The sequence below is a fragment of the Oncorhynchus gorbuscha genome, linkage group LG05, assembly GCF_021184085.1.
Source record: "Oncorhynchus gorbuscha isolate QuinsamMale2020 ecotype Even-year linkage group LG05, OgorEven_v1.0, whole genome shotgun sequence".
Lineage (NCBI taxonomy): Eukaryota > Metazoa > Chordata > Actinopteri > Salmoniformes > Salmonidae > Oncorhynchus > Oncorhynchus gorbuscha.
In genome coordinates this window covers 45,930,186-45,948,209 of record NC_060177.1, presented here as the reverse complement: position 1 = coordinate 45,948,209, position 18,024 = coordinate 45,930,186, and the positions used below count along the sequence as shown (strand labels likewise).

At 45.3% G+C, this 18,024-nt stretch overlaps 1 protein-coding gene across 6 annotated transcripts in view; it reads right to left on the bottom strand.

The window, feature by feature from the left end:
- LOC124035969 (ataxin-2-like) overlaps positions 1-18,024 on the bottom strand; it is a 35,268-nt gene that overhangs the window by 9,236 nt on the left and 8,008 nt on the right. For 4 of the 6 annotated variants that reach the window (XM_046349967.1, XM_046349968.1, XM_046349970.1 and 1 more), the window contains exons 4-14: positions 15,558-15,629; positions 14,240-14,390; positions 13,002-13,016; positions 12,144-12,277; positions 11,910-12,001; positions 11,528-11,734; positions 9,694-9,860; positions 5,610-5,786; positions 5,232-5,405; positions 4,909-5,016; positions 4,716-4,786 (exon numbers count right to left, since the gene is read on the bottom strand). In XM_046349967.1, coding sequence (XP_046205923.1) covers positions 4,716-4,786; positions 4,909-5,016; positions 5,232-5,405; positions 5,610-5,786; positions 9,694-9,860; positions 11,528-11,734; positions 11,910-12,001; positions 12,144-12,277; positions 13,002-13,016; positions 14,240-14,390; positions 15,558-15,629 — 1,368 coding nt within the window. The remainder of the gene's footprint in view (positions 1-4,715; positions 4,787-4,908; positions 5,017-5,231; positions 5,406-5,609; positions 5,787-9,693; positions 9,861-11,527; positions 11,735-11,909; positions 12,002-12,143; positions 12,278-13,001; positions 13,017-14,239; positions 14,391-15,557; positions 15,630-18,024) is intronic. The other 2 variants (XM_046349969.1, XM_046349972.1) reach the window with 1 other exon arrangement.

The window sequence follows — 18,024 nt, the reverse complement described above, 5'->3', positions numbered from 1 at the left end:
GTCTTAGAGTGATTATCTTAATTTACCGAGGTTAGCTAGCCAGCTATTTGTCGTCCTTAACGTAGGAGACACTGCTAGCTAGCCAACAGCTAGCCAATGTCTTCCGAATAGAACTCAACAACCCGGTCGCATTCCGCTTCGCTCCACAAGTAGTATCACATTTTTCATTTAATCTCATTACAGTACAACGGTTTGATTTGTTTGATCGTAGCTAGCTACATAGCTAGCTACATAGCCGTCTTTGTATCAAAGATAATTGTGTAGTCTAGAGCGATTTTCTAGGTTAGCTATCCAGCTATTGTCGTTCTTTTAACGCAACGTAACGTAATCAACACTGCTAGTTAGCCAGCTAGCCCCCGAATAGCAGCACTGTAGAAACTATTACACTCAACGGAACGACTTGATTAGTGTAGTGTCAACAACGCAGCCACTGCCAGCTAGCCTACAAAGTCAACAACGCAGCCACTGCCAGCTAGCCTACTTCAGCAGTACTGTATCATTTTAATCATTTTAGTCAATAAGATTCTTGCTACGTAAGCTTAACTTTCTGAACATTCGAGACGTGTAGTCCACTTGTCATTCCAATCTCCTTTGCATTAGCGTAACCTCTTCTGTAGCCTGTCAACTATGTGTCTGTCTATCCCTGTTCTCTCCTCTCTGCACAGACCGTACAAACGCTCCACACCGCGTGGCCGCGGCCACCCTAATCTGGTGGTCCCAGCGCGCACGACCCACGTGGAGTTCCAGGTCTCCGGTAGCCTCTGGAACTGCCGATCTGCGGCCAACAAGGCAGAGTTCATCTCAGCCTATGCCTCCCTCCAGTCCCTCGACTTCTTGGCACTGACGGAAACATGGATCACCACAGATAACACTGCTACTCCCACTGCTCTCTCTTCGTCCGCCCACGTGTTCTCGCACACCCCGAGAGCTTCTGGTCAGCGGGGTGGTGGCACTGGGATCCTCATCTCTCCCAAGTGGTCATTCTCTCTTTCTCCCCTTACCCATCCGTCTATCGCCTCCTTTGAATTCCATGCTGTCACAGTTACCAGCCCTTCAAGCTTAACATCCTTATCATTTATCGCCCTCCAGGTTCCCTCGGAGAGTTCATCAATGAGCTTGATGCCTTGATAAGCTCCTTTCCTGAGGACGGCTCACCTCTCACAGTTCTGGGCGACTTTAACCTCCCCACGTCTACCTTTGACTCATTCCTCTCTGCCTCCTTCTTTCCACTCCTCTCCTCTTTTGACCTCACCCTCTCACCTTCTCCCCCTACTCACAAGGCAGGCAATACGCTTGACCTCATCTTTACTAGATGCTGTTCTTCCACTAACCTCATTGCAACTCCCCTCCAAGTCTCCGACCACCACCTTGTATCCTTTTCCCTCTCGCTCTCATCCAACACTTCCCACACTGCCCCTACTCGGATGGTATCGCGCCGTCCCAACCTTCGCTCCCTCTCCCCCGCTACTCTCTCCTATTCCATCCTATCATCTCTTCCCTCTGCTCAAACCTTCTCCAACCTATCTCCTGATTCTGCCTCCTCAACCCTCCTCTCCTCCCTTTCTGCATCCTTTGACTCTCTATGTCCCCTATCCTCCAGACCGGCTCGGTCCTCCCCTCCCGCTCCGTGGCTCGACGACTCATTGCGAGCTCACAGAACAGGGCTCCGGGCAGCTCCGGAAATGGAGGAAAACTCGCCTCCCTGCGGACCTGGCATCCTTTCACTCCCTCCTCTCTACATTTTCCTCCTCTGTCTCTGCTGCTAAAGCCACTTTCTACCACTCTAAATTCCAAGCATCTGCCTCTAACCCTAGGAAGCTCTTTGCCACCTTCTCCTCCCTCCTGAATCCTAACTCCCCCCCCCCCTCCTCCCGCTCTGCAGATGACTTCATCAACCATTTTGAAAAGAAGGTCGACGACATCCGATCCTCGTTTGCTAAGTCAAACGACACCGCTGGTTCTGCTCACACTGCCCTACCCTGTGCTCTGACCTCTTTCTCCCCTCTCTCTCCAGATGAAATCTCGCGTCTTGTGACGGCCGGCCGCCCAACAACCTGCCCGCTTGACCCTATCCCCTCCTCTCTTCTCCAGACCATTTCCGGAGACCTTCTCCCTTACCTCACCTCGCTCATCAACTCATCCCTGACCGCTGGCTACGTCCCTTCCGTCTTCAAGAGAGCGAGAGTTGCACCCCTTCTGAAAAAACCTACACTCGATCCCTCCGATGTCAACAACTACAGACCAGTATCCCTTCTTTCTTTTCTCTCCAAAACTCTTGAACGTGCCGTCCTTGGCCAGCTCTCCCGCTATCTCTCTCAGAATGACCTTCTTGATCCAAATCAGTCAGGTTTCAAGACTAGTCATTCAACTGAGACTGCTCTTCTCTGTATCACGGAGGCGCTCCGCACTGCTAAAGCTAACTCTCTCTCCTCTGCTCTCATCCTTCTAGACCTATCGGCTGCCTTCGATACTGTGAACCATCAGATCCTCCTCTCCACCCTTTCCGAGTTGGGCATCTCCGGCGCGGCCCACGCTTGGATTGCGTCCTACCTGACAGGTCGCTCCTACCAGGTGGCGTGGCGAGAATCTGTCTCCTCACCACACGCTCTCACCACTGGTGTCCCCCAGGGCTCTGTTCTAGGCCCTCTCCTATTCTCGCTATACACCAAGTCACTTGGCTCTGTCATAACCTCACATGGTCTCTCCTATCATTGCTATGCAGTCGACACACAATTAATCTTCTCCTTTCCCCCTTCTGATGACCAGGTGGCGAATCGCATCTCTGCATGTCTGGCAGACATATCAGTGTGGATGACGGATCACCACCTCAAGCTGAACCTCGGCAAGACGGAGCTGCTCTTCCTCCCGGGGAAGGACTGCCCGTTCCATGATCTCGCCATCACGGTTGACAACTCCATTGTGTCCTCCTCCCAGAGCGCTAAGAACCTTGGCGTGATCCTGGACAACACCCTGTCGTTCTCAACTAACATCAAGGCGGTGGCCCGTTCCTGTAGGTTCATGCTCTACAACATCCGCAGAGTATGACCCTGCCTCACACAGGAAGCGGCGCAGGTCCTAATCCAGGCACTTGTCATCTCCCGTCTGGATTACTGCAACTCGCTGTTGGCTGGGCTCCCTGCCTGTGCCGTTAAACCCCTACAACTCACCCAGAACGCCGCAGCCCGTCTGGTGTTCAACCTTCCCAAGTTCTCTCACGTCACCCCGCTCCTCCGCTCTCTCCACTGGCTTCCAGTTGAAGCTCGCATCCGCTACAAGACCATGGTGCTTGCCTACGGAGCTGTGAGGGGAACGGCACCTCAGTACCTCCAGGCTCTGATCAGGCCCTACACCCAAACAAGGGCACTGCGTTCATCCACCTCTGGCCTGCTCGCCTCCCTACCACTGAGGAAGTACAGTTCCCGCTCAGCCCAGTCAAAACTGTTCGCTGCTCTGGCCCCCCCAATGGTGGAACAAACTCCCTCACGACGCCAGGACAGCGGAGTCAATCACCACCTTCCGGAGACACCTGAAACCCCACCTCTTTAAGGAATACCTAGGATAGGATAAAGTAATCCTTCTCACCCCCCCCCCTTAAAAGATTTAGATGCACTATTGTAAAGTGGCTGCTCCACTGGATGTCATAAGGTGAACGCACCAATTTGTAAGTCGCTCTGGTTAAGAGCGTCTGCTAAATGACTTAAATGTAAATGTAAAATTTGCAACATTAACAATGTCTACACTGTATTTCTGATCAATTTGATGTTATTTTAATGAACAAAACATATGCTTTTCTTTCAAAAACAAGGACATTTCTAAGTGACCCCAAACTTTTGTATATCAGAAAAAACTTATTTCGTAACCTAATATATCCGATAATAAGCACCGAGCTCTGTTGCCATAGCTGTGCAGGTTTCCGGCGAACAACTTGAGAATTTTACATGTTGTTGTGGTTGTCGTCTTTAAAAAGTTGTTTCAACAGGTTACAAAAATAAAAATTAGCATGACACGAGCTGAATTCAATAGAAAAGGCTTTGAAAATAAAAAGCTTGTTGTATAATCAGCATTCCGTTGACATCTCACAGAGATCCGCTTGTTTTTCTGAGAAATGTATATTTTTTTAAATGGAATTTTAAAATATGAAAAGCATATACTAAAATACTACATCGTCTCAAAATTGATATCCATCTTACCGCTCGCTATATCGTTTTATGCCCTGCGGAGAAGATGACGAGTTCAACAGGAAAGTGAGCCTGTCAGGTAGTCAGTAGCATTAATTCTTGCACAGAATCCAGCCTAGCTGATATTTTTAACCACTTTTTCTCAGGCCTCCATTGATTTAGTCACCCAAACTCTTGCCATCCTACAAGGGTAAAAAATGTTGAACAGATTATGAAAGAGACATGAGGTTTGGACCATTTGTTTTCTTAGAGGATGAACTACACAATTAACATTATTTTACCCAATTGTAAAACAATAGACGCTTTTGATTGGACACCCTATCCTAAATGTAATATTTGATGCATTCTCCACATGAGAACATTCTCAAGAGAACGTCTGCTGAGAATGCACTCAGAACATGAGGGGAGACAGTAGTATGTATATTGAGAAACACCGTAAGATTCTTTGTGACAACTTCTGTATTTTACTGTCAATACTTCTTAATGAAGGAAAGTTACACTACAATAAATGCCTGATAGTGAGGACACTTAACTTACCCTAAAATCAACACTAAATTTCTTTAAGTTGTCTATTTGTTTTCTGTGGTCTGGTGCCATGGAGGGGGGTCCTGCAGCGAAAGAGAGAAATAAAGAGAGAGAGAGGAGACCTCGATCATTTCACCGCTACAGTTTCATTTGAGACTTTGAAATATAATCTTCCTAAAAAGTGAGCTGTGTCCACGCTGCAGACCTTTAGAGAGGGGTCTGCTGATACTAGGGGGGCTCTCCAGGGGCTTCATGTTCTCCTTGTTGGCCGTAGGGGAGTTCTGTCTCGTCTCCTGGACCCGAGACTCTTTTGCTAAAATCGAGGGAAGAAAGAGGAAAAAAGTAATCCTCAGTTCTATCGTCGAGTGCGGCCTAGCAAGCTGCTTTGTTTCGGACGGTTTAGCCTGAGTTACTTAATCACAGCAAAGGGGAGTCACAATTTCACCATTATGTATCAACTCTTCCCAAAATGTTCTACGTATAAAAATGTTTAAGAACAGTCTGCATGGATGTGGAAAACAGACTTACCCTCTGAGGGAGTGGCGGCCATATCCCGGGCAGGGCTAGCAGCAGTGGGTGATGGGGCTGACTGCGTGGTAGCAGGTTCTACGGGGGTGGTCCCAGTCTGGGCCAAGGGGAGGGAGGAAGGGCCGGGGGAGGCCCCGCCCATGCTGTTCTGCCGAGGGGAGCGAGGCCTGTGCGCTTTAGGAGAGAGTAACGAACGCTGTTAACTGAAAGTCACACAGAACTACATTCCTTGCACTACATAGCCTTCACAGCTACAATACACACGCACCTACTATGACCATGCAGTGGCTATTTGAGTAACATTTCTGTACAATCCAAGCTATTTTGTCAGGGGGTACCATTCCCATCCCAATCCTGAGAGTCAGAGTGGTCTCTTACCTCCGCTGACCACGGAAGACCAGGTGCCACCGGAAGAGGTGCGGGTTGGAGGGGGCACAGGCACCTCTCCTGGAGCATTGTAGGGCATGAAGTCTACTCCCGGAGGGACTCTACCCCCAGGGGGAACTCTGTGGGTGCGTGGGGTGCGCTGTGTCTTCGGTGACATCCTGGGAGGGCCTGGAGGGAGAGAGATTGTCGTGAGACATCACATCATTTTGATAGAAGCGGAGGTAGGGACTGCAATCATCCATTAGTACCAGTAGTGCTCCGTCTGTTGGACCAGGGATAGCAGGGACGCCCCTGCCAAAGGAAAAGGTTAAATTAAATTAGCTGTGGGCCTCCCAAGTGGCGCAGCAGTCTAAGGCACTGCTTTGCAGTGCTGAAGACGTCACTACTGACCCAGATTCGATCCCGGGCTGTGTTGCAGCCGGCCGTGACCGGGAGAACCATGAGGCGGTGCACAATTGGTCTAGCTTCATCCGGGTTAGGGGAGGGTTTGGCCGGCTAGGATGTCCTTTTCCCATCGCGCTGTAGTAATCTCATAGCAAAGGGTCTGAATACTTATGTAAATATGTTTTTTTCTTTCTTTTTACACATTTGCAAAATTGTATAAAAACCTATTTTTACTCTGTCATTATGGGGTAATGTGTGTAGATTGATGAGGAATTTTTTAAAATTATTTTTAGAATAAGGCTGTAACGTAAAATTTAAAAAGGGCAGAAGGGAAGGGGTCTGAATACTTTCCGAATGCACAGTATTAAATGTATTTTCTAACATTTTCATGATGGTAAAACGTTTCCAGTGTAAACTTTAGTGTACACCTATTTATTTTTCTATAAAATCATCTTTGAGAACAAACAACCACCAGTATAAAAACTAGACAGTCAAAGAGAATCTAAAATTCCCAAAATGTTGTGGAATCAGGTCCCCATTGATTTTGTTATAATATTTGAGTCACTCAGATAGCAAGGCATAAGCCATTTCAAAATGTGTAGAATTCCAGGAAAATTGCTTTTAAACTACAATTTATTCTCTCAGCCCCAGACCTAATGTGTAGAATTGCATGAAATGTGCCCGCGAGGGAGGTCTGGAGGGAGGCCGGGTGGGTGTGGCCACCCTGGTTGGGAGAGAGGAGGGCCCTGACTGGTAGCAAAAAGGAGGACGCAAGGAGGGAGATGGGCAGGGAGATAGCCACGAGGTGATACCTAATAGGGACAATTGAGAAAGCAAAGAAAGAAGACAAAATATTAAATAATGACAAATAATAGGGAGAAGTGGTAAATAGGAGGGATGAGGTCTATGAGGAAAAGGAGGGTGATTCAAGGAAAGGCGGAGAATGGTTTAGGTAGAGATAGAAACAGCATAGCAAAGAAGAAAGAACTCCTGATTTTCTGATGAAAACGGTATAAACTTAAATGGTCAAAGAAACTTAAGCAGGTGCAGAAAAAGAAGGTTCAGGAAGCGAAACTCAATTGACATTCAAATTGTTCATGTGGGACGAGATGCATGTAATGAAGGTTTTTTTTGACAAGAGGATGACCCTTGTCCCTGAAACGCGAGGCCAAACCCATATGGGCCAGTTTCGCAGACACAGATTAAACATAGGCCTGGACTAACAAGCACGTTCAATGGAGATATTCATCGTCAAAGAAAGGTTTCACATTTTGAAACAAATCAGACTGCAGGATTAAATGAGGATTACAGTGTTTTTTTGCGCTTTGCACAGTGCTTATTCTGTGTCAGCATAACCTGAATCCTACAGGTGAAAGTCTTAACTAAAATGTTGCATTTCGGGAAAAGGAAAGAATTTATATTCAAGAAAAACTGTTCTGAAGACTGGTAAGCATACCGGTGAACTGAAAACAAGGAAAGCTGAAAACTAGCGATTGGGTAAATTCAAGAGTCTGAGATGGACCCATGCAGGGACAGCCAAAGTGATGTCCACACAACTGTCCTCTAACTATAGGATGCCTATAACAACCCACTCAGTGTGAGAATCTCAATTGCATTTCCTTGATTCTTCATGTTCTCTCTCCTCATCTCCTTCTCAAATCAAATCAAATTTTATTGGTCACATACACATTAATGCAGACGTTATTGCGAGTGTAGCGAAATGCTTGTGCTTCTAGTTCCGACAATGCAGTAATAACCAACAAGTAATCTAACCTAACAATTCCAAAACTACTACCTTATACACACAAGTGTAAAGGGATAAAGAATATGTACAGAACGGCATAGGCAAGATGCAGTAGATGGTAACGACTACAGTATATACATATGAGATGAGTAATGTAGGGTATGTAAACATTATATTAAGTAGCATTGTTTAAAGTGGCTAGTGATACATGTATTACATAAAGATGCAGTAGATGCTATAGAGTACAGTATATACATGTGAGATGAGTAATGTATGGTATGTAAACATTATATTAAGTAGCATTGTTTAAAGTAGCTAGTGATATATTTTTACATCAATTTCCATTATTAAAGTGGCTGGAGTTGAATCAGTGTGTTGGCAGCAGCCACTCAATGTTAGTGGTGGCTGTTTATCAGTCTGATGGCCTTGAGATAGAAGCTGTTTTTCAGTCTCTCGGTCCCAGCTTTGATGCACCTGTACTGACCTCACCTTCTGGATGATAGCGGGGTGAACAGGCAGTGGCTCGGGTGATTGTTGTCCTTAATGATCTTTATGGCCTTTGTGACATCGGGTGGTGTAGTTTGCCCCCGGTGATGCGTTGTGCAGACCTCACTACCCTCTGGAGAGTCTTACAGTTGTGGGCGGAGCAGTTGCCGTACCAGGCGGTGTGCATCTGTAGAAGTTTGGGAGTGCTTTTGGTGACAAGCCAAATTTGTTCAGCCTCCTGAGGTTGAAGAGGCACTGCCTTCTTCACAAAGCTGTCTGTGTGGGTGGACCAATTCAGTTCGTCCGTGATGTGTAAGCCGAGGAACTTAAAACTTACTACCCTCTCCATTACTGTCCTGTCGATGTGGATAGGGGGGGTGCTCCCTCTGCTGTTTTCTGAAGTCCACAATCAGAGTGTGAGGTTATTTTCCTGACACCACACTCCGAGGGCCCTCACCTCCTCCTTGTAGGCCGTCTCGTCATTGTTGGTAATCAAGCCTACCACTGTAGTGTCGTCCGCAAACTTGATGATTTAGTTGGAGGCGTGCATGGCCCCGCAGTCGTGGGTGAACAGGGAGTACAGGAGAGGGCTCAGAACGCACCCTTATGGGGCCCCAGTGTTGAGGATCAGCGGGGTGGAGATGTTGTTACCTACCCTCACCACCTGGGGGCGGCCCGTCAGGAAGTCCAGTACCCAGTTGCACAGGGCAGGGTCGAGACCCAGGGTCTCAAGCTTGATGACGAGTTTGGGGGGTACTGTGGTGTTAAATGCTGAGCTGTAGTCGATGAACAGCATTCTCACATAGGTATTCCTCTTGTCCAGATGGGTTAGGGCAGTGTACAGTGTGGTTGCGTCGTCTGTGGACCTATTTGGGCGGTAAAGCAGACTGGGATAAGGATTGGTTGAATATGTCTGTAAACACACCAGCCAGCAGGTCTGCGCATGCTCTGAGGATGCGGCTGGGGATGCCGTCTGGGCCTGCAGCCTTGCGAGGGTTAACACGTTTAAATGTCTTACTCACCTCGGCTGCAGTGAAGGAGAGACCGCATGTTTCCGTTGCAGGCCGTGTCAGGGGCACTGTATTGTCCTCAAAGCGGGCAAAAAAGTTATTTAGTCTGCCTGGGAGCAAGACATCCTGGTCCGTGACTGGGCTGGGTTCCTTCTTGTAATCCGTGATTAACTGTAGACCCTGCCACATACCTCTTGTGTCTGAGCCGTTGACTTGTGACTCTACTTTGTCTCTATACTGACGCTTAGCTTGTTTGATTGCCTTGCGGAGGGAATAGCTACACTGTTTGTATTCGGTCATGTTTCCGGTCACCTTGCCCTGGTTAAAATTGTGGTTCTCCCAGGTTGACCCGACACGCCTACTTCCTCTAGCTTTGACAATAGTGCCATCTCATTCTCAGTCATTGTGGTATCATTATTGTTCTGTGCTCTAGGGTACAGGGGGTCCTTACCTCCGTTGACAACCCGCTGGTCGGCTCCAGAACTGGGGCTGTAGTCATGGGGACCTGGCCGCGGAGGTCCGCTGCTGCTCTGGACCAACTTGGGGGAGTTCTGACGACCCACTCCCCATGACATCCCCTCTCTGTTCCTCTGGCCTGGGGGAATGTACTTGTTTTCTCTATGGAGAGATCAGAGACCCAGGTGGACAAGTTACAAACTAATGCAACTGCCACAATGTCAAACCATAGTTGTGAATTGGTGGAATCCTGCAATAAACCTACAAGCTCTCTTCTGAAAAGTCCACAATGGAACAAGAGCTTGAAGACACTGCAGTATGCAAGTATGCTAACCCTTCATGACTAAAGGGACGAGTTACGAGTGACTGTCTGAACATGGCTGTAGAAACCCTTACAACCAGCATTTATCCTAGTGGTTAGAGTGTTGGGCAAGTAACTGAAATGTTGCTGGATTGAATCATCGAGCTGACAAGGTAAAAATCTGTTGTTCTGCCGGAGCAAGGTATTTAACCCACTGTTCCCGGGGCGACGTGGATGTCAATTATGGCAGCCCCCCGCACCTCTCTGATTCAGAGGGGTTGGGTTAAATGCGGAAGACACATTTCAGTTGAATGCATTCAGTTGTACAATTAACTAGGTTTCCCCCTTTCCCTTAAGTGTTGGTTTCATATTTCGTGAGCTGTAATAAAATGTCCCAGAAATGTTCCATATGCACAAAAAGCTATTTCTCTCAAATTTGGTTCACAAATGTGTATACAATGCAGAGAATTTAATGTTCCTTTCTCTACCATAAGCCGCCTACAACGTTGTTGGGAGGATTTGGCAGTACGTCCAACCGGCATCACAACCGTAGACGTGTATGGCGTTGTGTGGGCGAGCGGTTTACTGATGTCAACGTTGTGAATAAAGTGTCCTTGGGATTATGGTATTGGCAGGCATAAACTACGGATAACACAATTGCATTTTATAGATGGCAATTTGAATGCACAGAGATAGAGTGACGAGACTCTGAGGCCCATTGCCTTGCCATTCATCCGCCGCCATTACCTCATGTTTGAGCATGACAATGCATGGCCCATCGCAAAGATCTGTACACAATTCCTGGAAGCTGAAAATGTCCAGGTTCTCTGGCTTGCATACTTACATGTCACCGATTGAGCATGTTTTGGATGCTCTGGATCGACATGTACGACAGTGTGTTCCAGTTCCCGCCAATATCTAGCAACTTCACACAGCCATTGAAGAGGAGTGGGACAACATTCCACAATCAGCCTGATCAATTATGCAAAGGAGATGTGTTGCGCTGCACGGACTGGTTTCTGATCCATACACGTACCTTTTTTTAAGGTATCTGTGACCAACATGTATTCCCACTCATGTGAAATCCATAGATTAGGGCTTAATTTATTTATTTCCTTATATCCTACTTGCACATCATCATCTGCTCATTTATCACTCCAGTGTTAATCTGCTAAATTGTAATTCTTCACTTCTATGGCCTATTTATTGCCTACCTCCTCATGCCTTTTGCAAACACTGTATATGGACTTTCTTTTTTTTCTACTGGGTCATTGACTTGTTTATTGTGTTATTGGCTTGTTTATTGTTTATTCCATGTGTAACTCTGTGTTGTCTGTGTCACACTGCTTTGCTTTAAATTGGCCAGGTCGCAGTTGTAAATGAGAACTTGTTCTCAACTAGCCTACCTGGTTAAATAAAGGTGAAATAAAATAAAATAAAAAATATGAACTGTAACTCAGTAAAATTGTTGCGTTTATATTTTTGTTCAGTATAATTATGTTGAACTCCCCCCCTCAGAGAGACCCACCTGTTGAGTGTGTGTGGCTCCCGCTCTCCACGCTCTCCCTTCTCTCCGCGCACCACGGCTGAGTACTTATCCTCCTCGGTGCGCTCGTCGTTCTCCAGGGCCACGCGGGCCTTGTAGGTGGCGCTGGCCTCAATCTCCTGCGCCAGCTGGGCTGCCCGTGCCTCCCGCTTCAGGAACTCCTCTGAGTTATCCCGCTCCAGGGCAACACTGCATGGGGCAACACAGCACAGGGCAAACCATAGACACACACCCGTCCACAAACACACAAACAAAGCTAGGTGGGTGCTACACACTGGTAGTGGATGAGGCAAGTTCCTCCTTGATACACTTGACTGTGCCTGTATGAGGCGTGAGTGGAATGAGAGAAGCAAGTGCTGCTTACGTGTAGCTAGACAGGCTGCTGTCGTAGGTCGACATGATGCCATACTGCTCTTCGTTGTACTTGAACATGTCATTCGGGTCCCAACCATTAGACTGGAGAGAGAAGAAAAAGAGAGCAGAGGTTTTTGGTCAGATGGCGTAAACTGATGGTGAGTAGGGAGTAACAGCGTTTTGCTACGGTGTGCACAAATGAACACACACCGGTACATGCAGAGCACTAAATGGAAAGCAATACCACGTCTGTGTCCAGGGACTCCAGGCTGCCTGAGACAACGTGCTGCTGCTGCTCCCCTCCATCCCACGGCTCCAGGTCCTTCTCCTTGTGCTCCCCGTTGATTCTGCCACTCACCGCCGTATCCGTGAAGTTGTCTACATGTTACATCACACATTCACATTTATACGCAGTAGACAGACACGCATGCAAACAGAGGGGCCAAACAGCGGAGGGGAACCACATACACGCACAGCGCAAGTGCACTCTCTGCTTTGGCAGTGACCATGTCAGGCTAGCCAGTCACAACCCAGAGGTAGCAAAATCAAAGGGTTGACATTAGGGAGAATGAGTACAGAAATCAATGAGGGTAAGCAACAACAAAAATCATGCACTTAGATTGCAGTCATGTAGGATTAAATATTTGGCTTATGGCCTGCCTGGAAATGGGATGAGGCAGAATTGAATGACTAAGCAAAATGAATGTTAGAATGCACAAGCCAGACTCTTATAATTGAGATCAGAAGAGAAAAGTGCCATATTTCAGCACAAATCTTTGCGTTGTACACCGGTGTAAATACTTTGTGATGTTTCAGTTGCATTTATTCATTAGATTCGTCCAAATCACGCTTTGTTTTTCTAAAATCACCCCTCTGGCTTTACTTCGAAGAATAAAGCTCTTTAGAGAATAACGAGACTCGGGTGGGGTACTGGTGGGTCCTCCATTGAAATACAGTCTGACTGAAACAAGTTCAATATGAGGATTGTCCATTAGCAGAGTTTGCATTTCCACAACGCTTTAGAGATATGACAGTTTAGTCCCTTTCAAAATGATAATGTGTCAACAAACAAAAGTGCAAGAGCAGAAAACAGACATATTACCTGTGTCGGTAGAGACTATACCCATTTGAAGAGAGAGACATGAAAGAGAAAGTCAGTGGAGAGAAGACAGGTAGCCTAAACCTAGCCTACCCCTAGGGTTCCCAACCTTTTTCCTAAAGCACCACCGTATGTTGAGGTTTCCATTCCAACCACTTAGTTATGTTTCTTTCCTTTTCAAACCAAATGGGTTACTGATAAGGTTACGGGTTAGCTGTTCAATATGGCACATGGCCATCACGTTTCGGAGATATTGTATGCATATTGTATGCATCTACAATGATTGGCAGACGTGCGCAAGCCTTAACATGTGGCATTTGCCGTTTGTCAGCTGGAAACTGGGTCGGCTAGAACAAGAACACTGATTCAAGATCAGATCCCTAGACACTCAGGAATGCTTCAGAATTGGAAGTGGGGAAGCCCTGATCTAACCCATCTCTCCTTCACACAGTGCCACGTCACTAGTTGATTTGATTACAATGCTAACTCCCAGAAAGAGTATCATAGTTCACTGTGAAGTGTATGGGCCCTGACAGGTTTAGAGGTGATTTATGGTGTAGTCAGAAAGTATTCAGACAATCCATTTTAGAAAAAGTATAAAAAGGTACAATTATTTTCTTCCTCATCAATCTACACACAATAGCCCCATTATGACAAAGTGAAAACAGGATTTTAGAAATGTTGGTTAATTTATTAAAAATAAAACTGAAATATTCAGGCCCTTTGCTATGAGACTCAAAATTGAGCTTAGGCGCATGCTTTTTCCATTGATCATCCTTGAGATGTTTCTACAACTTGATTGGAGTCCACCTTTGGTAAATTCAATTGATTGGACATGATTTGTAAAGGGACACACCTGACTATTTAAGGTCCCACACAGAGCAAAAAAAACAACAACAAACAAGGCATGAGATTGAAGGAATTGTCCGTAGAGCTCAGAGACAGTATTGTGTCGAAGCAACATCATGCTGTGGGAATGTTTTTCAGAGGCAGGGACTGGGAGACTAGTCAGGATCAAGGGAAAGATGACCGGAGCAAAGTAAAGCGAGATGATCCTTGTTGAAAACCTACTCCAGAGAGCTCAGGACCTCAGACTGGGGCGAAGGTTCACCTTCCAACAGGACAACAACCCTAAGCACAATCTTTGTATTGGCCAACAAATAAACATCTATTTGTGCATCCAGTCAACTTTAGGGGACAGTGACAACCTGGAGTGTATAGGTCTTGACAGTAGGCCTTACTTTTACTGGCAAAATTGAGGTCCACGTCTCTGAAATGCACCACCACCACGTCAGAAGCCTTGAAGATGATGCTTTCCACAATGTCTTCCTGTCGCGGGCCCTCGCTGGGTTTAGGGATCTTCCTGTGGGCTGCATCTAGGACCAGGTCACACTGGGTGGACAAAGAGTGGTGAGAGCTAAATCACTTACGGTTGTAAACGCTTGCGTTGGCCTACTTCCTGGAGCAAATGCATGGTTATGTCTTACATTTTATTTTGGTTTTGTGTGCTTGGCGTGAGATTATGACCACTGTCCGTAACTGAGCCATGCAATGCATTTACCCTGAATTAATTAACGACAATGCTGTTAAACTTGAACCTAATGTAGGCTAAAGCCCTATTCGCACGGGACTAATTACTATAGAACGTTGGTTATGTAATAATTACCCCAGCATATCAGTTTCTCCCGTGGATGATTCAGACAGGATTTGTTTTAACCAAACTACCCTTGTAATCCCCCCCTCCATTCACAATTGACCATTTTGACAGAAGCCTGGAGGCTCTTCTAGGCGTGAAGATATTTCAAATATAGGCCTAATGACCTTCAGAAAGTCTAAATAATAATGTATATCAATAAGAACCATGAACTGTAACCTATGCAGATATTACCTGATGTATTTGGCAATTTATTAATTAATTGGCACAATATCGTACCCATCATCTTTTAAAAGAGAACTAGGAATAAAAGAGCACTAGGAATAAAAGAGCACTAGGAATAAAAGAGCACTAGGAATGTTAATGACAAAACAGATAATTTATCTGTAGGCTATGTGCATAGCAATTTGTTTTAAGCATCAATTTGTTCCCATGTTCTTACCCAAACTGCACTTGTTAAACTCTAAATATCCCTCAAAACACAGGTATGACAATTCGCATAGGATACTGTACGTGTTATCAGAGAACTCTGGAGGTTGCTGAAAAACACTAGGTTTAGGGCTGTGATAACCTTCCTGCCAAGTAAAAATTACCGACATGGCAGATTCGAACAGGACAAAAATGACAGTTGTGGTGATTTGTGCTAGTGCACATAATTACATTACCTGAGCTCCCCCAGTAAAACTTATCCCATCCGTATAGGGCTTAAGGTCCAGTTTTTTTGTGTGTAAGCCTCCTTTTTTATTACCAAGAAAGATTGAATATGCTGGACCTCAGGTTATAGAACACTGCTGCAGCCACAACAATGAATTGACACCTAATAAGGGAAAAGGACGGAGCAGTATGTATTCCACTGTGGTGAATGTTGAAGAGTTGCCATTGTTTTATGTGATCCTCCTCCTTACCTCTGGGCCATATGTTTTGAACACTCCGTCATAAACCAATCCATTTTTAACCTTCAGTTCGCATTTGGATCCCTGAAAATTAGAAAAACATTTTATTTTCATACACATGAGTTATACTGTTTTGTTTAACTCAACTATGACCTTTGCCATGATATTATGAATAACTCCATTGGCAGTCTGAACAACACATTTTAAAGACATGCTCCATAACTTTGACTAGTAAGTATGTTTTTCAACTTCCCGCTTTGGGCTGGATGTGCCAATGTGTAGTTCATACTAGGGCTGGTCAGTATACCATATTTACATTTACATTTAAGTCATTTAGCAGACGCTCTTATCCAGAGCGACTTCCGGTATTGATGCACGGGCTGGATTGGGTTTTTACTTGACCTTGTATAACGGTATTTCAATGTTTGGTTTGTTAAATGTCTTATGCCACTCCGTCCTGTGCAATAATGTCCGTTTCCCTCTCTCCTTCCAAACACCAAGCCCCGCCGCATGTCACTCAAGGAGAGCTGTTTATTGCGCTACCACCAGAGATGGAAGAGAAAGCAAGACATCCCACTCGCTGTTTTTTTCTGGTTCAATGAAAGTAAATGAAGTACGTAGACCAGCTGCTATTGCATTGGCGTCTATGGGAGACCCACCCCGTTAAGTAGACCGGAACTGACCTTTTGCTCTCAAATGGTAAACAACCTGGGTGATTATCTTCATTTGTCCACCATCTTTGCTACCACACCGAGTCACAACAACCACACACAGTGAGTCTTGCATGGTCAATGAATGCAGTGAAGATGCAATGCTGCAGATGGTGACAATGCTGCTTTCCACTTTGCGTCTTAATATAAATCCACAAGCGTTCTGTAAGCACAATATTTGTTTGTTACTGTCTGTGAACAGCTAGTTTGTCTTTTCTTAGCGAATTGTCTCAAATAAATATTGTTAGCCACTTATGGTAATCGCTAGTTAGCTGGCTAGCTAGCTAAATGTACTTAGTCAGAGCAAAGGTAGCTAGCAAGCTAATACATCCCGATACCAGTACTGGTGTATGCCTAGATCAGTTTGTGAAACGGTACATTCTAAATCGAAGAAGAATTAGGCAAAGCATTAATATTTTAGCAACAATATGAGACATTTAATGTAATTTTCCCATGTCTATTACATTAGACACATTAAAGCATACTTTTAAATTACATTATGTGAGCAACAAACACATTTCCTTTAAAGTATATATTTTTTTAGAAGTTACTGTCACAAAGAAATGCTTAGGGAAACATTAAAATTTGTCTTTGAAATACTGTAGAATTCCACATTGTTTTTCTGAGGACAGCCAATATGGCCAACCGGTGGCTTCAAAGGCTCATTGGCCAAAACATAGCATCAACAATCCTGGGTTTATATATACAGTGGGGCAAAAAAGGTTTTTAGACAGCCACCAATTGTACAAGTTCTCCCACTTAAAAAGATGAGGCCTGTTATTTTCATCATAGGTACACTTCAACTATGACAGACAAAATGAGAAAAATAATCCAGAAAATCACAATGTAGGATTTTTTATGAATTTATTTGAAAATTATGGTAGAAAATAAGTATTTGGTCACCTACAAACAAGCAGGATTTCTGGATCTCACAGACCTAAAACATCTTCTTTAAGAGGCTCCTCTGTCCTCCACTCGTTACCTGTATTAATGGCACCTGTTTGAACTTGTTATCAGTATAAAAGACACCTGTCCACAACCTCAAATAGTCACACTCCAAACTCCACTATGGCCAAGACCAAAGAGCTGTCAAAGGACACCAGAAACTAAATTGTAGACCTGCACCCAGGCTGGGATGACTGAATCTGCAATAGGTAAGCAGCTTGGTTTGAAGAAATCAACTGTGGGAGCAATTATTAGGAAATGGAAGACATACAAGATCACTGATCGATCGCGGGCTCCACGCAAGATCTCACCCCATGGGGTCAAAATGATCACAAGAACGGTGAGCAGAAATCCCAGAACCACACAGGGGGACCTAGTGAATGATCTGCAGAGAGCTGGGACCAAAGTAACAAAGCCTACCATCAGCAAGGGCATTAAAGATCAAACGTGGCTGGGTCTTTCAGCATGACAATGATCCCAAACACACCGCCCGGGCAACGAAGGAGTGGCTTCGTAAGAAGCATTTCAAGGTCCTCCAGATCTCAAACCCATTGAAAATCTTTGGAGGGAGTTGAAAGTCTGTGTTGCCCAAAAACAGCCCATCACTGCTCTAGAGGAGATCTGCATGGAGGAATGGGCCAAAATACCAGCAACAGTGTGTGAAAACCTTGTGAAGAGTTAAAGAAAACGTTTGACCTCTGTCATTGCCAACAAAGGGTATATAACAAAGTATTGAGAAACTTTTGTTATAGACCAAATTCTTATTTTCCACCATAATTTGCAAATCAATTAATTAAAAATCCTACAATGTGATTTTCTGGATT